The 23,832-nt window shown below is 45.9% G+C and overlaps 3 protein-coding genes across 3 annotated transcripts; all 3 read right to left on the reverse strand.

Annotated features, from left to right (window-relative positions):
* Positions 1–1,147: 1,147 nt before the first annotated feature.
* Positions 1,148–23,684, reverse strand: LOC308088915 (uncharacterized protein; the record flags this gene model as incomplete). Its single annotated transcript, XM_080433498.1, has 9 exons — positions 23,612–23,684; positions 10,473–10,526; positions 9,768–9,810; positions 4,879–5,056; positions 4,715–4,787; positions 4,187–4,299; positions 3,734–3,809; positions 3,263–3,649; positions 1,148–1,207 (listed from the first exon to the last, which is right to left on the reverse strand). The coding sequence occupies exons 3-9, from the start codon at positions 9,799–9,801 to the stop codon at positions 1,148–1,150; spliced, it is 921 nt and encodes a 306-aa protein (XP_080289624.1). The 5' UTR covers positions 9,802–9,810; positions 10,473–10,526; positions 23,612–23,684.
* LOC308088220 (exosome complex component RRP45-like) lies at positions 7,191–8,333 on the reverse strand (the record flags this gene model as incomplete). The annotated part of the gene is made up of 1 exon (XM_080432627.1): positions 7,191–8,333. The coding sequence occupies one exon, from the start codon at positions 8,331–8,333 to the stop codon at positions 7,191–7,193; it is 1,143 nt and encodes a 380-aa protein (XP_080288753.1).
* LOC308088917 (P2Y purinoceptor 2) lies at positions 14,879–15,871 on the reverse strand (the record flags this gene model as incomplete). The annotated part of the gene is made up of 1 exon (XM_080433500.1): positions 14,879–15,871. One exon carries the CDS (start codon positions 15,869–15,871, stop codon positions 14,879–14,881), a length of 993 nt encoding a protein of 330 aa, XP_080289626.1.
* Positions 23,685–23,832: the final 148 nt, after the last annotated feature.

The raw sequence follows: 23,832 nt of genomic DNA on the forward strand, positions 1-23,832 counted from the left end.
ATTTTTTTTTTTTGGGGTGAACTATCCCTTTAAGTACTGTACTTGAGTGAATTTACTTAGTTACTTTCCACTATACTGACAGTGTTGCCTCCTCCTCTCAGTCTGTGTTCTTCACTGATGTCAGAGGTGAGGCGGTGGGGGTGGAAGCATAAACCTTGATGAGGTTTTGTCTGCCGTGCTGCTACTGTTTGGTTTCCCAGGTGTGGCTGAGGTCGAGGCTTTCTCCCTGTTCCTCCCTGAAGGACCACAGAAACATTCATGTTACTGCAAAATTCAAAGACAGTTTTACACATTCATCTGGCACACGACAGCAATGACATCATTAAGTAGTGTCTGAAGTGTGTGTGCGTGTGTGTGTGTGTGTGTGTGTGTGTGTGTGTGTGTGTGTGTGTGTGTGTGTGTGTGTGTGTGTGTGTGTGTGTGTGTGTGTGTGTGTGTGTGTGTGTGTGTGTGTATTTATTTTTTCTATGGCCAATGAGTTCACTATACAGTCGTCTACATAGAACTCCCTATATAGGGAGAAGCGAGTAGTGAATGAGTCAAAGATTTCGGACACAGCCAAAGTCTCTTTAACTACTTAAACCCTATGTACTCAACCCTTTCCCGGAATCCCCCCAGGACTCTATACTAGGTTCCCTCCTGTTTTCGCCCTATGTTAAATATCTGCTGGGAGAAAAAAAAGGAAAAAAGAAAGGTATATCTGCAATTTTCAACGAATGTTCGCACCAGAATAATAACACTAGGGTTCAAAGTGGTTAATCACGTTCAACCTGCAGCACTCGCACATTTGCACCAAGGGACCACAATGGAAATTAAGCCATCGGATTTGTATTGTGTTTAATTTTATTTTACCGCATTCACACCCTTTTAGACAATTCTCTGTCCTGACATTACACAGTCTCTGGTTGTATTACACTTGTACAGCATACTTGGTTATACAAGGATTTTTTTTTAGGCCTCCTGTTTTATTAGCCTTTTTAGCCAGTGTGTTCAGCACAGTTTGTTACCTATGGACAAAGCATTCTTGGGGTGGTGGTGGTGGTGGTGGTTTGTCCTGGGAGCAGGCTGGAGTCTGGTGCAGCAGCAGGGCAGAATATGTCCCCCAGCCCCTTCCTCCCCCTGAGATGTTGTGGACCTCTCCTCCCTCTCATGTGGAGCTGGCTGGCTCTGGTTCCTCCGCAGGTACGTCTGTCTGTTCAGACTCTTCCTGTCAACGCTGTCAACTCCAGCCTGAATTCACACGTTTATCACAGTATAGGCAAGAGAGTGACCGGCCCATTAACCCATTAAGACCTACTCTACCAATGTCGTCTAGATCCTTTGACAGTTTTCTGAAAAACTTAAGTTGCTATATCAGTGGTGCTCAAAACCTTTTCCATGTCAAGGACCCCCAAAATGATATGTATTTGGCCGCAGTCCCCCATCTCAAAATATTTTGTTCCAGGGACCCCAGAAGCAAAGATCTGAGATAAAAAATGTTCGCTTAAAAAATATATTCAAAGATCCTTTTAGCCTTAATGTCTTACTGTACCACGTGCTGTTCAATCAATCGAAGTATTCAATCAATCAATCAATTCAATACATATCAATTTGGCAATCCTTGTCATAAAAATATTTGAGAAACACTGCTATAGAGTGAGGTTTCAAGGGAAACTGTACCATGTTGGAAAGCCTGCACTGCTTTCCTGTTTTCTCTTCTACCTCAAGTTTTATAGTGTCATTTTAACTGGAGAGACATTTGCATGTTTTGTCAGGTAAGAAGAGGTGATATATCACTCCAAACTCTCCTTTTACAGAACCTCCTGCAGCATGTTGCCCGTAATCTCTCTCCAAACCCTCCATGACAAGCCTCTATTGTGGCCAGGAACCTGCAACGCAGCCATCCAGTCAGTGAGAGAATGCGATGCATTTCTCTCATTTCACTCATCGCCCACGGAACATTACGGGGCAACGACAACCCCGCGGCCTTCTTACTACAGACGGCACCACACATCCTCATCATCGGCATGCATTTAGCGTGAAATCATACCAGTTTACATTCTTTAATTCATTTGTTTATCAGCGGCTGGAGAGGAAAACCATTCACTTTCTTCCTGCGCTGAAAGCACATCAGCCAATCAGGGAAGGACGTACGTGACAACTGACCAGTCTCTGCGTGAAATGTTGAAAACACTAAATAAACATGGCGCTATGAACCCAGTGGAAAACTTGTGTTTAATAACAGCTATCGTGGCCAGCATCTATGGAAACCATGCCCAAGTCTCACTCTCCCGTGACTCTTCCCCATTCTTAGGCATGTGCCGTTTGCCAAAGCATTTTCCTATGCACTCTAGCACACTCGAGACTAACGAAATTATCATTTTTTTTTAGATTTATTACATTCCAACGTGTCAACATCACTGAGAATGGAACCGGGGAGAGTTGAGGTTTTGGCAGATACTATAGAGGTCAACTAGTATGCACTGGAGTGACATAAAACAGCCACAATCATGCCGCTAATAGGGTATAGGCGAGCTGAAACATGTTCAATATGAATGTTGATCAAGGCCATGTCTCATTCATTTTTCTAGAGTTCTGCCTATTCTTTCTGGTTTGCCTTTTTTTTTAACAAACTTTTTTTCTTTCTTTAAAAAATAACGGAAATAGCAGACATTATGTTCACTATTTGTTATACTTAAAGGGTCATTTTATTTTAAAGCATTTTTATCTCTACTAAAACTTTAAGTTTCTTAATTAAATAGCGCAATGGACCACAGATTAAATGTTTAGATATTTGATTTACATTTAATCAAACACACTCAGCTCCCATATATAAGCTCAATCAAACTCCATGATAGACTCATTGAAAAATACACGCTCCTGGTTACTGATATTGTCCCTCTTATGAATGGGGAGACATTCATTTTTCAATTAGTTATTTAATTATGTTAATATTTATGCTGCGTTGTTGGTTTCCTTTACAAATGCAGGAAGTACTATAGATCTAGAGCGGACACGGAAATGGTACATATATCTTTCTGTGTGTGTGTGTGTGTACACATTACAACACAAAGGCGGCCTCTAGACCAGATAGGGCTGGTTAATTAAGAATAGAAACCTGTGAAAAGCCTGGCGACAAGTGCTTTAAAGTGAAATTCCCCTTTAAATGTTTAAACCACTCTTTTGTTCTTTCTATTTTTAGAGTTGAGAACCTCTTGGCCTCTTGTGTAGCTGTGTTGTTGTATAATAAAAGACCAGCCAGAGGCCACCAGAGCTGACTGACCTTTTCGTCCAGTTTGTACTTGTAGGCAGGGCGGTCCTCGTGGGTGGGCCTCTTTCGTATCCTCTCCCTGACCGCGTGGAAGACTATGGGCTTGTTCTTCAAAATGAAGGCACTGGCTGCCCTGGGTGTCTGCTGCCCTGGGTTGTCCCGGGTCCCGGGGGCAGTGGCGAGACTTTGATCCACGGCAAACACCTCCAAGGCCCAAGGAGTGTTGGGCCAGACCTCATCATCTGGCCGGCTACATTGGGCCGCATCATCAGGACACGCCAGGGCAGCGTCTCGGGGTGATGACCATAGGAGGCCGCTCCTTTCTTTGCTTCCTTGGGACAATGATGGGGTCAACTTGAGCTGAACTCTCTTCCTCAACGTCCCATCTTCCCATTTTTTCTGTGACATACAGAATAGGAGCTCATGCAATTGTGGGAATTCACTTTTAAAGTAATGGAGGAAGAAATAAATGCTGATGATCACCTTCTCTACAGGGTTGTGCAACTCTGTAGGAGGGAGGCAAATTAGCTCTTTGACAGCGACTTGGCGAGAATTGGAGCTGTAATCAGAAGACACACCGCTTGGTTCAAACATCTAAAACCAAGGACTAAACATTGCAACCAAACAACACTAAATAATAAAACAATTGTGCAATTAAGACAATAAACCAAAAGGTTATCTTTAAGAACAGTATCCCCTCTATGGTTTTAACCTCATATGTCTTTCAGTTGGACTTCACTATCATTCTAGGGATAGAAAGGAGTACTATCTATCTATACTTATATACCTATTGCCAAGGCTCTGGGTGGCTCTGAGCCTTGTGCTCCTCGTCAAGGAGTTTCAGTTGACTCCGTTGCACTGATTATAAATCGCTCTGGATAAGACTGCCAAGCTCTAAACCGAATGTAGTACAGTAATAACACTCTGTGCACCAACCTGGTTTGGGATTGGCACCGTGGGGTGTAATGAGGATTAGTAACCCACGTCATTAGCGGTCTTGAGGACTGCAATGCAGTCCTGGGCAAGGGGTTAATCTGGATGGTACTGAGCTGCGAGTCAAATCAGAAATTATGAAGAGCAAACAGCTTTTCATATATAGCCTACGCCAAGTCACATTGAAAACGACCTTTTCTGAAGGTTTTCCTAAATATTCTACTGTACATCCCATTTCAAAAATCAAAACTTTCTCATGAATTTCCTTTACATTTACAGAGTCAGCAATATAACTGTTATCTACAAGTAGGCCCTAATACCATTGCTGAAGATTATTCTTCACAATCGATATCACAGTATGAAATAGCAATAATGGCTTTACAGTCTGATGAAAGAAGTGTTAATGGAAGTAAATAACAATTTTAAAAACTTTTTAATACCTGGAAATTGTCACATTAATTTATCATAGCCTACGTACTTCTCCATGCCTGTGTAGAAATAAGAAACATACGTATACTGTACACAACCTACCTTGAGATCTCTGCTTTTTTCAAGACAGGATGGGGTAACTGAGCTGTTGTTGTCAGGATAGTGGGCATTTATGCTGCATGGAAGCACATAAGTAATTTCAGCTGTTGATACAGTATGTCTCAACCATATAATAACAATCTTCAGAGTGCAGTGTCCTCAGCCACCTTGGTAAGGCCCAGCGGGCCTGGCTCTGCTGGAGCTGTTGTTGCTGTGGAGGGCTGGTGAGGACAGTGAACTCATCATCTCTGATAGCAGTCTGGAGGAACAGCTTGACATTGAGAGAACCTCCGTTTTCAGTCCACTCTGATGCATCGACGACACTGAGGGTTGGAAAGTCATCGGCTGCTCATGTGGGAAGAAGAAGCAGACGTTTTATGTAGGAGCACAACAGTGAATATAACTAATCGATTTAATTGATTATGAAAGATAATCGATAATTTAATACAGCTAGAGGTTCATTATACGCCGCATCGCTGATCCCACCATAGTGTCAGGGGCTTTGTCAGAGTATACCCGTTGTACTCGTTTGTCTGTGTCCCCTTTGTGCCCATATATGGAGATCCCTGATGTCATTAGTATATGCCCATACCCTGTATATTGGCATGCCCATACATGTATGGTCATTGTTATGACCCTGTATGTGTTTCCTTGTGTATGTCTTCCCCCTCATTGGTGTGTTGTGAGGAGTGATTGATTGACTACCAGATGGTGTGAATGGTGACTGAGTGTGAGTGGCTAACTAATAGGTGGAACCAGGCTGGTGATTGGCTCCTGTGACGATGGTCTCAACTATAAAGCTGACTGGCACCAACAGTCAGTTAGTTGTCTTCCTCCTAGCCAGCCTACAATCACCAGTATTCTATAAAGTTGCTCTGATACTGCTGAAACCCTGCCCAAATTTGGGGTTATATGTCATAGATACGTCATGACATAGATGATAATTGACATGACGTCATAGAATAATTGACATGACGTCATAGATCAGTGGTTCTCAAACTTTTTTGTGCCAAGGACCCCCAATTTATATGCATGTGGCCGCGGACCCCCACCTGAAAATATGTTGTGCTAGGGAACCCCCAGAAGCACAACATATTTTCACATTTGTGTTAAAAATGGTCGCCTTAAAAAAAATATATATATTTAAAGATTTGAGCTTGTATATCTGCTATTTTTGAATAGCCAAAGTATAAAATATGGATAAAGGGGTTAAAATTATTGTGACGCTTTATTAACAAATTTTGCTGGGGACCCCCTGGTATCCCCCCAAGGACCCCTGGGGGTCCCCGGACCCCACTTTGAGAACCAATGTCAAAGCAAAGCAAAGCAAAGCAAAGCAAAGTTTGTTGTTTACCCAGGGTGTTGGACTAAGTTAACACTTATTTACAGCCAGGCCCTGCATGGAAGCCTTGCTCAAGGGCTATTCAGCGGTGATTCATGATTGATGTGATGAATTGGGGAATCGAACTAGGGACCTTCCGGTATCAAGGCCGCCCCTCTAACCACTAGGCCACCGCTGCCACTAGTCACCAGTCATAGATGACTGATGTCACAGGCTGGCCACATGAAGTCCAAGACCACATTGTTGTAGCCACTCCATTCCCAAGTGAATCCTGAGATTCACACGGTTAGATTCTATTTAGACAACACATTACCACACACATGTACAGCTTTTTACAATCATGTTTTATAATAAAGAATATAATTGTGTGTTTAGTTGTTGTTGGGATATTTGCTACAGTACATAAGGCACACATGTGTAATTTGTCCTCTGCATTTACCCATCCTAACTATTAGGAACATTATCTTTACATGAATTCTACCATCAGCTATGGCACAGAGGGGCTGCAACTGCTTAATCGCTGCACTACTTCATCTTCTTCTTGGACTTTGCTGCCCCTTGGTGGCAAGATTTTGATCCTGCATTCTTAGTAGATGTCTCTGGAGTCTCTGGGTTGAGTATGATCACTTCCTCCTCCTCACTGTCCGATATAACTACCACGTCAGTGGTGTAAAGTAACTAAGTACATTTACTCAAGTACTGTACTTCAGTACAATTTTGAGGCATGTTTACTTTACTGGAGTATTTCCAATTTTCAATACGTCTACTCCACTACATCTCAGAGGCAAATATTGTACTTTTACTCCACTTCAATTATTTGAAAACTTTAGTGACTAGTTACTTTGAAGATATAAATTATTATATTATAAAACACACATTAACCACTTTAGCCCTATTTTATACATAGGCTATTTGAAAATAGCAGATCTACAAGCTCACAGCGCGTCACATCGCCACACGTAGTGAGCTTGTAGATCGGCTATTTTCAAACATTTTAGAACTTTTACTTTTGGTACTTTAAGTATATTTTATACTCTTATTTTTGTACTTTTACTCAAGTAACATTTTGAACACATGCTTACTTGTAACGGAGTACTTCTACATTGTGATATTGGTACTTTTACTGAAGTACTTTTTCTACCACTGTACCACATCTCCTCCCCCTGTGTACTTCCTCTCACGTTGGTCCTCTTCCATCGTTACCTCTTCCTCCTCCTCATCCTCTTCCAGTCCCCAATTACTCTTAAGAACGCGGCCCACCTGGCCCACGCCCGGAGCAGGAAGCACAGGAGATGGCACCGTATACGTTTGAGGTGGGGCCTCAGCTCTCTGTACGATATCATTGGCTCTTTCCGTGACCTCTTCCATCTCCAGAGGAGTCTCGTCCGCTCTCAGCGTTGTGATTCGTTCCCTGGGCATAGACTCTGCAAAGCCGCACCTTCGCCCCTCCTTCCTGGCTTTCTTATCGTTCTCCAGGGCTTTGACGATAAGCTCTGTGATCTCAGACACTTTGACGCTGGCAATCTTACTACATCTCAGGACCTGTTCTTTGAGCAACATGACGCCCCCGCTGGATTGGATGGAGCAGATCTCTCCGTGTTTGTTCATGGCGATCATCAGCAGACCGTCCATCACGCGCTCCTCGCGCTCACACGGGTCTACAAGCAGGTAGGTCCCCTGTTGGAAGAAGGAGACGCTGACACAGATTGGCATGTGGTAGACGCTCAGAGGAATAGGGTCTCTCTCCTCAGGACCATACACAGTAACTTCATCTCCTTGGATTCCTATGTCAGGCCGTTTGAAGTGGCAAAGAGCAGTGATAGCGGCTATACTGGCAGCATCCATCAGGTTACCATCATGATTCAACACATGAACATCCACTCTGATTTGCCATACCTTTTCCCCAGATACCACACACAGAGACTCGGTGTCGATGCACTTGGAGTTCCTCAAGCATCTCTCCAGTTGTCTGTTTAGCGTCACTGACAGGTCGGACTGCCTTCCCACTTCGAATGCTGGTGAGGCCATGGGTGACAATTCTATGTTGAAGAACATGATTCCTTCATTTGGCCGATTCTCTTTGGGAACAACCAACTCGCAGGACACCTGGGCCATGACTTTGGTTTTTCCCAGATCAACAAAGCAGCATCCATAGTCGGTCCCAAATGAGATCTTTATGTTTCTGTAGTCATAGGTCTGCCGTCCATCTAGACGCTTTTTCTCTTCAAGTGCTTTAAGCAAGAAATCGCGCTCGCAGTTCGATAACGGAGTGTCTTTCATTCTGTAAACTATATACCATATAATATTGTAATTGTAAAGAACATTTCAGAGCATACTTGCTAGCATTAGTCATAAATGGATACCACGGCGAGTTATACTGTGTTCAGTATGCCTGGAAACACATATATGGAGATAACTGACATACCCAGGTCTGACATCATAGACCCCCTCCTGGAGCCCATATATAGAGCCAACCGAAACATCCAAGCCTGACATCATAGACCCTATTTTGGGCATGACCGACATCGGGGGCTCCATATATGGATATGACTGACTCACAGCGACATCACCATGATGACACCAGCACCGGCTTTACAACCCATCTACCAAGAAGCATCAATACAGATCCCAGGTGGCTGGCTTTACAACCCAAATAAACACCTTCCACAGATTCCTTCCCACTGATTCTCCTTCTCCCTCTACTGCCAAGGGGCATATCAGTTTAATTCCTGCTTGGATACCATCACAGCGGGTCTTGGGTCAGATCTAAGGAACCAGTCGAGTGTTTGGTCTTTTATAGTAATATTTGTATAATTAATTGCTTAACGTTACTACAATTACATGCGTCCACCATCAAATATGTGGTGAACTCCCTCATATTTGTTGGATCGGCGGTTCTGGACAACTGGATATCCATATATGCCCATACATGGACATATCGGTCGGATGGGCAGTTCTGGACAACCACATATCAGAACAACTCGGCGGTGGGGCACTGCACTCCCTCGAGTCCTTGCCGATGCGCGTGCCGACTTTGAAGTCGGTCGGTCCCATATGCACATGACCATATATGTGCATAGAGGGATCTGTGGCTCTGGACAACCGGATCTCCATATATGTCTATATATGGGCATATCGGGTTTGTTTATGGTTATGTCTGAGTCGTAGTGACATGCCTATATATGGGCGTATCTGGTTTGTTTATGGTTATGTCTAAGTCATAGTGACATGTCTATATATATATATATACTTATGCTTCACAATGTGTCGCATCACTGCAGAAGGAGTACTTTCTACTTTTGGTTTTAAGTACATTTTAATACCAATACTTTTGTACTTTCACTCAAGTAAATTTTGAATTCCGGACTTTTACTTGTAAAAGTAGTATTTCTACATTGCAGTGAGTAAAACATTTGAGTACTTTTGCCACCACTGAGCTTTAGGCTAAACATTAGGCTATAATTGAGTGCGTGCAGCAAACTTGTATAATGTTTCAATGTTAAAAATCAGTGGACTGCCAACCTACCTGACATGTGTAAACCACGAAAGTCAGATGTTAAACTACCGGTATATAGGCTCCTCTTCCAGTGTGTTATTGGCTAAAATAAATCAAAGCCATGGGAAAAGACTGGAGCTTAACGTAGCTCACTCTAACTTCTACACAACCACCTTGGTTAGGACTTCAGTTGCTAAGCAACGTAGATACATACATACATCCATCCGGTCTGGATCGCCTCCTGCTGTTCATAGGTTTAGCCTGTGAAAAATACAAATGTCTCTCTAAATCAGTAGTTCTCAACCTTTTCAGGCCATGACCCCCCAAATTAATCATATTTGAACTGGGGACCCCCCACCCTGACAAGCACTTGGACTTGTAGGAGTTGAGGCATTACATTTTGTATGACTCAGATTGCATTGTGAGTTTGTAGATCTGCTTTTTTCAAAATGTTTGCCTCTTGTATTTTTTGACAATTTGGCCAATGTTTGACCAGTTTTTATAGTTTGTTGATTACTTGATGCAGTAATGGTCTTTTTCTTTTCTTTCTCTTAAAGTAATTAAAAGGGTCTTAAAAGTCCTTAAATTGTCACTTCACTGTCACCTGGGGACACCCCCCAAAAATGATGTGGGGACCTCCCTGGGGGTCCCAACCCACAGGTTGACAACCAAGTGTTGCTCTAAATGGAAGTTTAGGGGGAAATTACATTCGATGATTTCACTTCACATTGTAGAATATAGGCTATTAACATTCTACAGAACACAAAGCTGAATCAAACAAAAAAAGTCTATTTTATCCTTGATTAAAAGGGCAAGACATTATGACCGATGACCGTCTTGATCCAAGGCTAATTATGTGTTGATGATTAGCTTAGCTACCTGCAGATACCACTTTCTAAAATGGAATTATGCTCGTAACTTACCTCATTAGTGCTGCTGGGCAATGGCTTCACTACCTTCCGAATGATGTAGAATTGCTACATTTTCAGGGTTGCATCAACATAAAATAACACAACAGATGAGTGCTCACTCACTATTACTAATGAGCTTTTGGATAATAGAAATATTGTAACATATTGGTGATCAGCACGGGTTAAGAAAAAGGTTGTGCAGTATACATGCAGAGTTATTATAATACAGCTGCTGCCTGCATGCTCTAAACACCAACTTCCTTCAACAGCTGCATTATGTGGAATAGACGGACTCAATTTGTGCCATCTGGTGGCTTTAGCAGCGCATTACACCCATGGCCCCATTGATTGGCGTTGCTCGTGTTCACTGATCTTTGGTGGGTTTTTGTTGTTGTTGCTTGTAAGACATACATTGTTGGAGGCAATCACAGGAAAACAGTATGAAATACATAGACATAAATAGGTAGACACCTCATTGGCCACTGGGCCAGGGGCACATGTGACGTCAACATCATGTTAAGTAGGCCTACCTGAGAGTCAACTTTTTTCAGTTTTATAACAGTTTGCAGGAAGGGCCTGTTTTGCTAAAAATGCCACAAAACATGAATGCAGTGTCTGATCTACTCCAAATGTGAATTACAAATTGAGGGGCCAACCTTTTAAATATTACCATTTCAGAGGGTCTTGCCCACCGAGTTTACAACATGAAGAAGCAGAATGCAGCCAAGAGCCACCATTTAGTTGCATTACTGTCTAGCACTGGGGCTCTATTTGGAGTGGTTGTGGTAGTAGTGGTGGAAGTGATGGTAGTGGTGGTAGTGGGGGTAGTGGTGGTGATGGTAGTGGGGGTAGTGGTCGTAAGCTCTTTGCATTGTGGAAGAGGAGGTGACCACTTACTATTAATTTCACATGTCACACTGGGTGAGCCAACCATCACAAATCCATCATCGCATTTAAATGTCACATGAGCCTTATATCCATAAGGGGGTGGAGGACCCTCGTATCGATTCAGATTTGGGACATTTGGCGTCGGACAAAGGACCTTTATACATGTTGGAGGTTCCGGATGGAATTTCCCATCAGTTTCACAGTTTAACGACTTCGATCCATCGAGTGTGAAATCCTTTTTACACGTGTATGTCACAACATGTCCATATTCATACTCTTCTTGCACTGGACTGTACCTGGCATTTGCAACCTGTGGTGGCGGATAACAGATAACCACTTCACATCTCCCGAGTCTGCCTATCCACCCATCAGCTCCACAAGTTACTTCTTTCTGACCTACCAAATAGTAACCGGTGTTGCAAGATAACACTGCCTTGTCACCAAACTGATTCCCAGCAGGATAATCTATTATTCCATTATCCGGATCACCGAGGGAGCCACAAGATTTCCTCTCGCATATCATGTTCAAAGCAGGGTGCCAGGTTCCAGCGGTGCATGTGTATCTCCGAGTGCCCCCCGCAATGACATAGCCAATCTCACAGTCAAAGGTGACTTTATCTCCGTCTGGAAAGGTCACTTTAATGATGTCTTCACTACTCAAAATGGTGTTAGGCCCTGCTGTAGGCCGGGGACAGTCTTGAGCCTTAACAGCAAGGCCAAAGCTGCTCATTGCGAGCAAGTACAAGATGACGCCCACGAGGATCATGACGTTTATGGACAGGGTGCGTTTGGTTCACTGGAGGAGGTTGACGCTTTGGGGCTTGGATCAGATCACTTATGTTCAATTCTGTCTACTTATAGCTAGTTGACATCAGTCATCTATGATGCCAGTATGACATCAGCACCTGTTGTCAGAGTGCGCATTTTTTGAGCGGTGTAGCCGCTCCTATAAGTGGGTTTGGGACCGTCGTGAAAATGTGTCTTTTGCTGTACTGTGATTGGCTGACTCTATTCACACCCTTTGCTCAGTACTGTGATTGGCTAGCGAGACGCATGATGAAATTAATAACCTATAAATAGCACCATGCACTTCAAAAAAATTGCTTCTTTTTTTTTTGTGAGCTTCCATCACTGTGATGACCAATGTTGTTGCTAAATAACACCGCTCACTTCACACTGGGTGTGATTTTTCTAATACAACTACTACTTGATGTTAAAAGTCTAAAGCCTATAAAGTAGTCAGCCAACAGAAAAGCGTTTTATTGTATTTTATTGTAAGTTATATTGTATTACCATACTCTATACAGTTTGGACAAAATAAATTTGTATTCACTATTTTTACCTTTTTTTTTTGTTCTTAGTTAGAACATTTTTTCCCCTACATCTAGCCTCTATTTCACACTGCTGCCATGACAACCACATTTACCTCGTGGGATCAATAAAACTCTATCTGGGCGTCCGCTGGCCTGGCGGTCCAGGCGCATTATCATACCACATATGCTGGTAATCCAGCTTGACAGCGTGTCGCGGGTTTGACTCCTGATCCCGACGACCTTTGCTATATGTCACCCCACCATCTCTCTCCCCATTTCTATGTCAGCCTACTATCCTATCAATAAAGGCAGAAAAAGCCCCAAAAAATATCTTTTAAAGAAAACCTATCTATTTATGTAAGCCTCATTATACTACAGTAGGATGATGTCACTTGCCAAAAAGAACAGATCTACAAGTTAGCTTCTAGATCTGTTCTTTTGTGACCTGTGCACAAGGCTGGAGACATAACAAAGGACACAACATACACACAAGCCTAATTATCAGGGTGACCTTTTCACAGACTTTGACCTAATCCTTAGTTAACAGGTATGTTCATTTACAGAAAATCAGGAGCCTTTTGACAATGCTTATAGGCTAGGCAAAGTGATTTCCAATGAGTGTAACTGTTGAATAAGTTAACATTGCAAGTGTGCTAACATTACACAACCAATGGCAGACTACAGAGGACAAAAAAAAATCACACCCAGTGTGAAGTGGGCGGTGTGGTCACAGTGGTCATCACAGTGATGGAAGAAGTGATGGAAGAAACCATAACTTTAAAAAAAAAAAACTTATGTTTTTTTTTAAGTTATGGTCCTATTTATAGGGCTATGCACATGTGTCATGTTTCCCTAGCCAATCACAGTCCTGAATAGACTGTGATTGGCCAATCACGGTGCAGGCTATGCACCGTGTTAGGGGGGTACATTTGTGGCCAATCACAGCGCAGGATTTGGTGTGCAAATATCCAAACCTCAGATATAGGGGCGGTTTCACCGCCCAAAAATCACACCCAGTGATGGAAGAAATGATGGAAGAAAAGTAATATTGTGGACCAACCATTGTACACCTAGCCTGGCTCCACCCCCTGAATCGTTTGCCTCGCATTCAGGGTCTGGTGACGCTGTCGAAAGCGGGTGTTGCTCGGTTGAAAATCTGTACGACGAATCGGGATCGGGATAATCCAGTATGAACCAATCGCGTTGGTTCATAGTGGAGTCCCACTTTGGCCACGCCCCCATCTCAGAAATCGGCTGCATTGAGAGGGCTTTCAGACTGAATAATGGAGTGAAACGAAATGAAAATTCAGGCTGAGTGTCAGGCTATTGTACACCCCTAACTTAAAAAGAAAAGTGCATAGTCCTATTTATAGGGCTATGCACATGTGTCATGTTTCACTAGCCAATCACAGTCCTGAATAGACTGTGATTGGCCAATCACGGTGCAGGGTTAGGGGGGTACACTGGTGGCCAATCACAGCGCAGGATTGGGGGGTGCAAATATCAAAACCTCACATATAGGGGCGGTTTTACCGCCCAAAAAAGAAATCAGGATACAGTCCCTCACAGAGCCTCAGGAATATTTCAGGCAAATTCTTGAAACTTGAGTTTAACAACAAATTCCGGGCCTCCCTCTTTAAATAGCAAATTAAAGGATCTACACCATGCATTTAAAAAAAATATATATATATTTAATATCATATTGTTTATGTCCCTCAAACGTTTTTCAAAAGGTTTGAGCCTAAATCAAGCCTAACTTCTCTCTGGCTTATAAAGCACTTTCACCTGCAATACCACATTGTCCTGATTTGGCACGGGCCAGTTTGTATGCATGTTATGTCCTGGTTCTGTATGGACAAAACCCTAATTCATGGTGTAGTCCCTTTAAGTAAAGGAAAGCAACACAACACATAACCAAAACCCCAATTCCATTCAAACAATGTGAAGCAATGAGATGCAATGCAATCTTTCTCAATTGTATTTGAAATGTTTTGTATTTATTTAATTCTAACTGCCTATTGTAATTTCAGCATCATTGGAAAGGAGAGTCCACATCCCAATGTATACCCAAGAAAATAAATTGAATGAAAAAGAAAGAGGACACAGTTTCAGTGCAAAGACAATTGGATGAAACATGGTATCCAACTACTGTCTAGTAAATAAATCATTATTAATTATAATAATTATTTGCCGACATTTCGGAGCAGTAAAGCACTCTTATTCTGAGTCTCTCTTTGATTTCCTGATTGATTTCCTGATTGGTTTCCTGAGAGACTGGAATGCATCTCTGAACTTCTGTGAAGCAAAGCAGTACAACAATGGATTCAGACAGCTGTTCAACAGTTCACTCCAGATCCAGGAGGCATAGTAAGCAGTATCTATCCGTGGAAGGATTTCGTCCTGTTCTGGGTAGTACTTTTTCAACACTACAGCCACTGTCCTTACCACGTTACATGGCAGAAAGCTCAGACCAAATATCACCAAGCAGACGCCTATCATCTTCTGAGATTTCACCTTGACCGCCAGGCCCTTGGCTGTGTCAATATTAAGGCGAGCTACTGTGCTTGCCAGACGGCAGTAGAAAACGGCAGACACAGTGAAAGGTAGCAGGAATACGATCCACAAGAAGATGTTAATGACAAAATATGTATCTATCAGACGATTCTGGTGGATGCTGAGACAATGCTCATGTCCCCCCTCCTTACTGGACGGAAGAAGGGAAGCACAGACCACGGACAGGATCAAAACCAGAGCCCACACTGAGGCACACAGTTTTTTGACAAATCCTTTTTGTTTCATGCGAGAGTCCTCGTTGAAGTGCACCACGGCCACATATCGATGGATGCTGATGAGTGTGAGGAATATGATGCTGCTGTGAACGTGCGAAGCGAACAACGCAATCTGGAAATAGCACAGAAGCCTGTTACTACCGATGGAGAAGTACACGGCCACAATGGGGGAGACGGGCAGGGCTATGGTGTCGCTGAGGGCCAGGTGGAACTGCAGCACGGTGCCAGAGCTCCACCGCGACATGCGGCAGCAGAAGACCCAGAGGCTGAAGCTGTTGAGAAAGAAGCCCAGGATGAAGACCAGGCAAAGGAGAACGGTGAGACATATGTGTTGCTGCACCAGCGGAGAGGAGCCCGGTGCTGTGCTGGTATATGATGACATGTTGCCGCTGCTCTTCAGAGGCAGGATGGTGGGAACCATTGTGGTGTTCATTTCTCACAGCCGGTTTCAGAATGGGTCACGGAAGGAAGATTGCGGTTTCACACCTACATGAAAAAGAAACAAACAGCTCGAATGTTCACGTATAATTTAGGTATTTAGCAGAAGCTCTTATGCAGAGCGAGTTACAAGTGTGAAATGAGTAAATGCATGAACTCTGGCCTAGTTCATGCCAACCCTCGGTTCCACAGATAAATATTGTGAAATAACATATCTACAAGCTCACAACGCCTCGCTTGTAGATCGGCTATTCTCAATTTTATTGCCTCTTTCTTTTATTATTTGACAATTTGTCCAATGTTTTTATAGTATAGTTTGTTGATTACTTCTGATGCAGTAATGCCCTTTTTTCTTTTCTTTCTTTTTTTAGGAATTAAAAAGGTCTTAAAAGTCACAAAAAAATCACTTCACTGTCATCTGGGGACCCCCCTAAAATCATGTGGGGACCCCCCTGGGGTCCTGGCCCCCAGGTTGCGAACCACTGCCCTAGTCAACAAACAACGCTTAGTAGTCACACAAGTAGAGTGCAAAGAGAACAATGTAGGCTAAAGCTTCAAAGATACTAGGATACCATGGAAATATGGCATCCAATATCACTCTCAAACAATCTCAAAAGCATAATGGATACAATCCGTTCTAGTCCGGGAGTCAAAGGGTGATTTTTGGCTGAACGTGGTTTCGTCGGTTAAAGTTTTTTTCTCAACTGATTCTTGCTGCTGGGGGTCCCCTCTTAAGGATTCAAGAGGGTGCCCAGTGAAATCCCTTGAGCATTTTTAATTATTAACCCCTTAATGCCCAAAACACTAAAAATTCACCCAAAATAGACTTCTATGGTAGATACTTGATCTAAATGCTTAAATTTGGTTTCTACAGTGTGTATCCATGTAAGTGGATGTCTACAGTGCATTAGATTTAATATTTATGCATTTTTTAATATTAACCCCTTCCTGCCCAGAACAACATAATCTTTAAACTGTGATATTGTACATGCACATAAATCAAATTAAATCAAATGCATTAGATCTGCTTTCTACAATAGTGGAACTTTTTTCCTTTTGGATGAATGCACATTAACCCTTTCAGGCCTTCCATCTTGAGCATCCTGCACAAAAATATCTACAGAACATATTCCCAATTTGGTGTTTCCCATAGCTTTCCCATAGTGTTTGTATGGCCTCCAGAGGTCCCCCTGGCGGACCCCCTGGCTTGTCGATCTGCTCTTTTTCGGGCCAAAACGGGCGGTACCTCCCTGTCCCTGGGTCGCCCGGCGCCGGCGGAGGGCTCGTTGGATCCGGGCCGGGGGTGCGCACGCGTCGGTGCCCCCCCCGGGTGTCTGGGGCTCTGGCCTCTCCCCTGCGTGAAATTTCGCGTGGGGGGAAAGTGGCCACTGGTGCCAGCGGGTATGGACCATGCCCGGAACTGGGGCATGGTCCTGGGGCAGTGTCGGCGCCGCGAGAGGCCCCAAATCCTGGAGGATTCGGAAAAAAGCCAGGATTTCTTCAGAGTCCAGAGCTCCCAGGAAGCTGTGGGCTCACGGCCTCTCCCCTGCGTGAAATTTCGCGTGGGGGGAAAGTGGCCACTGGTGCCAGCGGGTAGCTATGGACCATGCCCGGAACCGGGGCATGGTCCTGGGGCAGTGTCGGCGCCGCGAGGGGTCCCTTGTCCTGGATCTCCGCATCGTACCTCCCTGTCACCTGCCCGTAGCCCAGGAGGCGTCTGGCTCGTGCCTGCCTCCCTCCTTTGAAAAAGTCTCCCGGGCGAGACGCCGACTCGCTCCAGACCGTACCTATGGAGCTTGGCCGTCGCGATGCCCAGCCCGAGGCTCCGTCTCGGGTGGCGGCGCGGGCCCCCTCCTCCTGGATCTCCGCGTCGTACCTCCCTGTCCCCTCCCCGTGGCCCAGGAGGCGTATGGCTCGTCCCTGCCTCCCTCCTGTGAAAAAGTCTCCCGGGCGAGGCGCCGACTTGTTCCAGAACGCACCTATGGAGCTTGGCCGTCGCGAAGCCCGGGGCGAGGCTCCGCCCGGGTGGCCCGAGCGGGGCGCCCGGTGGTGGTGGCTGAGGAGAACCATGAAATCGGAGGCCTCTTCCCAGCGGGCTTATGGGAAGAGAGAGGCCTCCGGTCGGGCACGGCCGGTCGGGCACGGCCGGGTGGACGGGCGCCCTGGAGGTCCTCGTGGAGCCCACGAGGATCTGGGCTCTGCCCTGGCCCCCTCCTTTGAAATTCTCTCCCGGGAGTCTCGGCAACTTTTCCCATCCCGCATATATGGAACCGGCGTGCGGACGTCGAGGATGGGACAACGGCAGGCCCGAGAGAGGCCTCCGGTCGGACGCGGTAGGGCGGCCTAGCACCCTGGAAGTTCTCGTGGAGCCCACGAGGACCTGGGCTCTGCCATGGCCCCCTCCTTTGAAATTCTCTCCTGGGAGTCTCGCCAACTTTTCCCAGCCCGGATATATGGACCAGCGTGCGGACACTGGGGACACGGACGGCAGGCCTGCCCGAATGCAGGGCCCGCCGTCGGCCACGGGGGCCACTCTAGTCTTGCACTGTGTTCCACGGGAACCACGCCGCCCGCGAGGGCCGTGGAACCCGCTACTTTTTCCTGACCGATAGGCACTCGTAGCCCGCCTCTTGCAAGGGCCCCGCCGGCACCTCGTGTGCTTCGGCGGACGCTGCTTGCAGCCTGCAGGGCCGTCACCCCTGCCGTCACTTCGCCCCCGGGCGGGGAGCCGGCCGGGGAGCCGGCCGGTCAGTCAGTTCGCGGGGTGGGCCCCGGTCGGCCATACGTGCCGTACGGCTGCCTGTGGACCTTGTGTCTCTAGCAGCCTGCTGGCGCCCGGCGCACTCCGGCCGACCCACCGCAGAGCGTGCGGTTCCTGGGGAGGCTGGCGGTCTTCTCACCGCGTCTCGGCGAGCCTCCTCGCTCACGGGGGGAGCCGCCACCAGCAACCCGTTGCTTTACGACCTCAGATCAGACGAGACGACCCGCTGAATTTAAGCATATTACTAAGCGGAGGAAAAGAAACTAACAAGGATTCCCCCAGTAGCGGCGAGCGAAGAGGGAAGAGCCCAGCGCCGAATCCCCGCCCACGGTGGGCGCGGGAAATGTGGCGTACAGGAGACGGCTGTCGCCCGGGTGTCGATCGGGGGCCTGAGTCCTTCTGATAGAGGCTCAGCCCGTGGACGGTGTGAGGCCGGTAGCGGCCCCCGTCGCCCCGGGGCAACGTCTCCTCGGAGTCGGGTTGTTTGCGAATGCAGCCCAAAGCTGGTGGTAAACTCCATCTAAGGCTAAATACCGTGAGGGAAAGTTGAAAAGAACTTTGAAGAGAGAATTCACTGCCGTGCCCTCGCCGGGCGCACTTTATCCGCGGCGCTGCGGCGCGACCGGCTCTGGGTCGGCCTGGAAGGGCTCGCGGCGAAGGTGGCTCAGGTTGCTCGCGCGCCTGAGCTTTACGGGGGGTCGCCAAAAGATGGCGGCCCCCCTCCGGACGCGCACTTCATGTTTGTGAACAACTTGGCGCCAAATGTCTCGTAAACGACCTGATTCTGGGTCAGGGTCTCGTAAGTAGCAGAGCGGCTGTATGACCGCGATCTATTGAGAGTCAACCCTCAATCCAACCTTTTGTCCGGGACGCCGGGGTCGGCACGTGGCCCCCCGGCGTACCTGATGTTAAACTAACAACCTTTTTCAGAGCGCGCCGCACTCCCAGGGGTGACGGCGCCTCCCGGGAACGGGGCAGATTCAGCGGGGAAAGAACACCCTGTTGAGCTTTACTCTGTTGAGGAGCAGGCTTGTCCCCGGCCTGGGAACGGAGGCTTCTCCCCGCCCGGCAGGGGCCAGGCCCGGGCCTGGCCTCTGCCGGGTCCAAGGCGCTAAGTCCATGATAGTCCCATGGGCGTGCCAGGCCGTTTGTACCACCAGGTCCACGCGGTGCTTTGGCCGCGGCCTGCCACTCCACTTAACGCCCGCCGAGGGGTGCTTAAGAGTGGGTCCGCGGGACCGGCCGGTGTGCCGGGTCCAACGCGCTAAGTCCATAATAGTCCCATGGGCGCTCGTCGCCGTTTGTACCACCAGGTCCACGCGGTGCTTTGGCCGCGGCCTGCCACTTCACTTAACGCCCGCCGAGGGGTTCTTAAGAGTGGGTCCACGGGACCGCCTGGAGAGCCGGTTGTCCCCCGGAGGCGTGGGTCCCCCGGACTGGAGCGAGTACCCAGCTTCGAGGCTCCCTGGGCCGGGTCGAAGCCTCCCCGGGGGTCCCTGGGGTCCCTGGCCGGAGAGGCCCGAGCCGACCGGCCGAGTGGCCAGGCTCGAGCCTCTGGAGCCGGGGACCCCCGGGGGTCCCCGGACTGGAGCGAGCACCCAGCTTGGGGGCTCCCTGGGCCGGGTCCAGGCCTCCCCGGGGTTCCCTGGGGGTCCCCAGCCGTGGGTCTGGAAAAAGGACAAAGTCCTGCGGTCGAAAAAGAGCAGATCCACAAGCCTGGATAGGCCTGTGGTGGCCGCGGGGCGCAATACCGCCGGCGTCCACAAGGCGGCGCCGTCCCCGGTCCCTGGTCCCCATCGGGGGTCCATGGACCACCTCCTACCCAGGGACGGTGGCTCCCGGGGCGGGTAGAGCGGGCGAGTGTGCACCCGGCACTGTGCCGTGAGGCACTGGGCTCCCTTGCCCTGTGTGAAGGGGAGAGCCCGGGAGAAGGGCCGACTGGTGCCATCTAGTAGGTAGGGACCATGCCCAGGAAGAGGCCTCTTCCTGGGGCAGCGATGGGCCACGGACCGTGGCCCATACAAACACATATTCCAATTTGATGTGCTAAATCAATATTTTTGCATAAAATGCCATAAAAAACGTTTTTTGTTTTGGGCATTTAAGGGTTAATGACTAAAAGATGGTTGGCCTCAAAGGGTTAATATGCATTCATCCAAAAGGAAACATGACCAGTTCCACTATTAGACTTAGTAGAAAGCAGATCTGATGCATTTGATTTGATTTCTGTGCATGTTCTATTTCACAATATCACAGTTTAAAGATTAAGTTGTTCTGGGAATGAAGGGGTTAATATTTAAAAGTTTACAAATATTAAATCTAATGCACTGTACACATCCACTTACATGGATACACACTGTAGAAAGCAAATTTTAAGCAATTAGATCAAGTATTTTGCATGAAATACCATAGAAGTCTATTTTGGGTGCATTTTTAGTGTTTTGGGCATTAAGGGGTTAATAATAAAAAATGCTCAAGGGATTTCACTGGGCACCCTCTTGAATCCTTAAGAGGGGACCCCCAGCAGCAAGAATCAGTTGAGAAAAAAACTTTAACCGACGAAACCACGTTCAGCCCCATGACTCCCGGACTATTCCAAGCATCATTATTTTATCTACAACAGATGTTTTGTTTTTGCTTTTAAGTTCATGAACAGAAGGGGTGATTTGTCTGATTGGTGACTTTGGAAGACAATTCTTCAAAAGGATAGTGGATGATGAATGAATGAAATTAAACAAAGTTGAAAAGTAGTTTCTCACGTATTGGAGACATGACTATAGTCAAGTTATGTCTCATAACAGAGAAAAACTAGAAAAATGTGCTCTTTGGAGCACAGGTCTCAAGCAGCTGTGCTGCACTGCAGCCTTGTCCTATTTAGATGCCATATTCTGAGAGGACATTGGCCCCGATTCATAACGAGGGTCGTATATATGGTGTAAATAAAGTTCGTAAAGGCCGGTCGTATTTTGGTAGTCACAAACGGACGTGCAATTCCCAAAGGGGTTCGTATATCACAGAGACGTGCGTATGACCAGGTGTAGGAGCTGATTAATGTCGAAGTCTGCATCCAACAGCATCCAACTTTAACGTCACTTTACGGCACAGTGTTGCCATGTCCGCTTATTATAAGCGAATTTGCGCTTATTTTTCTGTAAAGTTGCTTGTAAATATTGGTATCAGTGGGGTGCGTTTTTTTGGGCTTGTTTCTAAAGTGTAGTTGGTTATTTGGGCTTGCTTCACAATTGTTCAATTGTTTTAACCGGTGGTTCTCAAATATTTTTATGTCATGGACCCCCAAGTTAATATGTAAGCTAATTTATCCCTATAAGCCCCATCTGAAAATGTTTTGTGCCAGCTGGAGGCAGATTTGTGTTGTTAGAATGTTTAAAAAATCTTCCAAATATTCCACATTTTATTACAAGATTTGTTTTTTAATATAGCAGATCTACAAGCTCACAAAGGTTTAATTAAAGTGCTTATAATGGCCTAAGTGACAGTTGCTTCTTTTGGGCTTATTTTCATAGACCTGGTTGCTTATTTCTCTCACAAAATCTGGCAACACCGGAGTTTAACTTCTCGTCCAGACTTACAGCTGTCGGCCCGGCCGCAATGCCTTGACACTGACAGAGAACTTGAACACCATTCTGATCTGTCTGAAAGCGAGTCCCACTATTGCACGATGGATCAGCTGAACGTTATGTGTAATGTTTACAAGGTTTAACCCCGCCAGCAAATAATAGACTAATAACCTGGAAAGGATATAACATTGCTCACGTTTACTAGGTAAAAAGATGATGTTGAAAATAAATCCACTTTGGCTCAGATGGCCCGCTGGCAAACACACTGAGGGACCTATATAATTCAGCTCTAAATGGAACTGATAGCCTAGAAAATAAATAAAAAGCGGTGGAATCTACATCATGTCTATATTATGCATAGGCTACAAGCAATACATCGTTTGACATTTATTTTTTATTTTTTATATATATGTGTTGACAAATGTTGGTCACATATATATTTTATTTGAGGTTTGCCACTGTTGTAATTGATTTTGGCATGAAGAATAAAGCATTCTAAAGACATACGCACATTTCAGCCCTGGTAAGACAGCCTCGGGGCTGACCTGAGAACGTGCGCACCTGACGCACCAAACACAGACCAAAAAACGTTTATGAATCCGACTGCAGGTGTAGGATTTGTCCTAAATGCCAGTACGTACAAAATATGGTCGTAAATCCCTTTATGAATCGGGGCCATTGAGCCCTCATGTGACACGAAAGTGATGCAAAAGTGATGACAAGTTGCGCGTCTGCTCAATGATCAGCCCTGCGAGCTGATAAGAAGGTGATATGCTAAAATCGGCCTTCTGGTGGTGCTATAACAGGCCAATATGAAGTTTCACGGCAATTGGACGCTGCATTCATGATTTGTGGCATTGTGTTCAAAACTAGCCACTCCTGCAAACTTTAGATGCCAATCTTAGCCGATCAGAATGAAATATGAAAAATTGGACAGATCATCTGTCTTGATCACATGACTATACAGATTTGCGTGAAACAATCTGTAGGAGTAATATAAGAAATGTGTTTAGCAAAAATCAGCAAAAAGTGGCGCTATAAGGCCTTTGTTTAGGTTTGTTAAGGAAATGAAACCCTTGCCTTTCCTGTGCAAGACAAAAGCACTTTTAGCAACAGTTTAGGACGTTTTATCAACTCTGTTAACCAACATTTTATCTAATTTAATTAATCTTTCTTATAACACTTATTCTATAAGCCTATATAGGTAGTCATAATGATCCTTCACACAGGATGTGGGCACACTCCAAAATGTGTGTACAAATACTTCAAATAAAAAACGGTTAAATACATACATCTTTAAACAGAGTACAGATTTATCTTCAAATCTTTTTACTACATTCTAATGTGTAGATGCCAGTCAGTGGTACACTCTAAGCACTCTTACCAGACTGAACTTGACGTGTCCTTAGTAGGTGGTGTAGCGGCTGCTTCGTTAGAACACCTCTGGTTACTGTTAGGGGTGGAGAGATACTGAAGGCAAGATGCCTTGAGTTTTTTTTCAGGTTCAGCCTTCAAGTTACAATGATCACCACCAGACAGAAGACAAATGGACAATGAGAAACAGAAGCAGATATTGTATGAGCTGAGCAGAAACCTAGCATCTCC

Source organism: Gymnoscopelus braueri, assembly GCF_963280865.1.
Source record: "Gymnoscopelus braueri genome assembly, chromosome: 7".
NCBI classification, from domain to species: Eukaryota; Metazoa; Chordata; class Actinopteri; order Myctophiformes; family Myctophidae; genus Gymnoscopelus; species Gymnoscopelus braueri.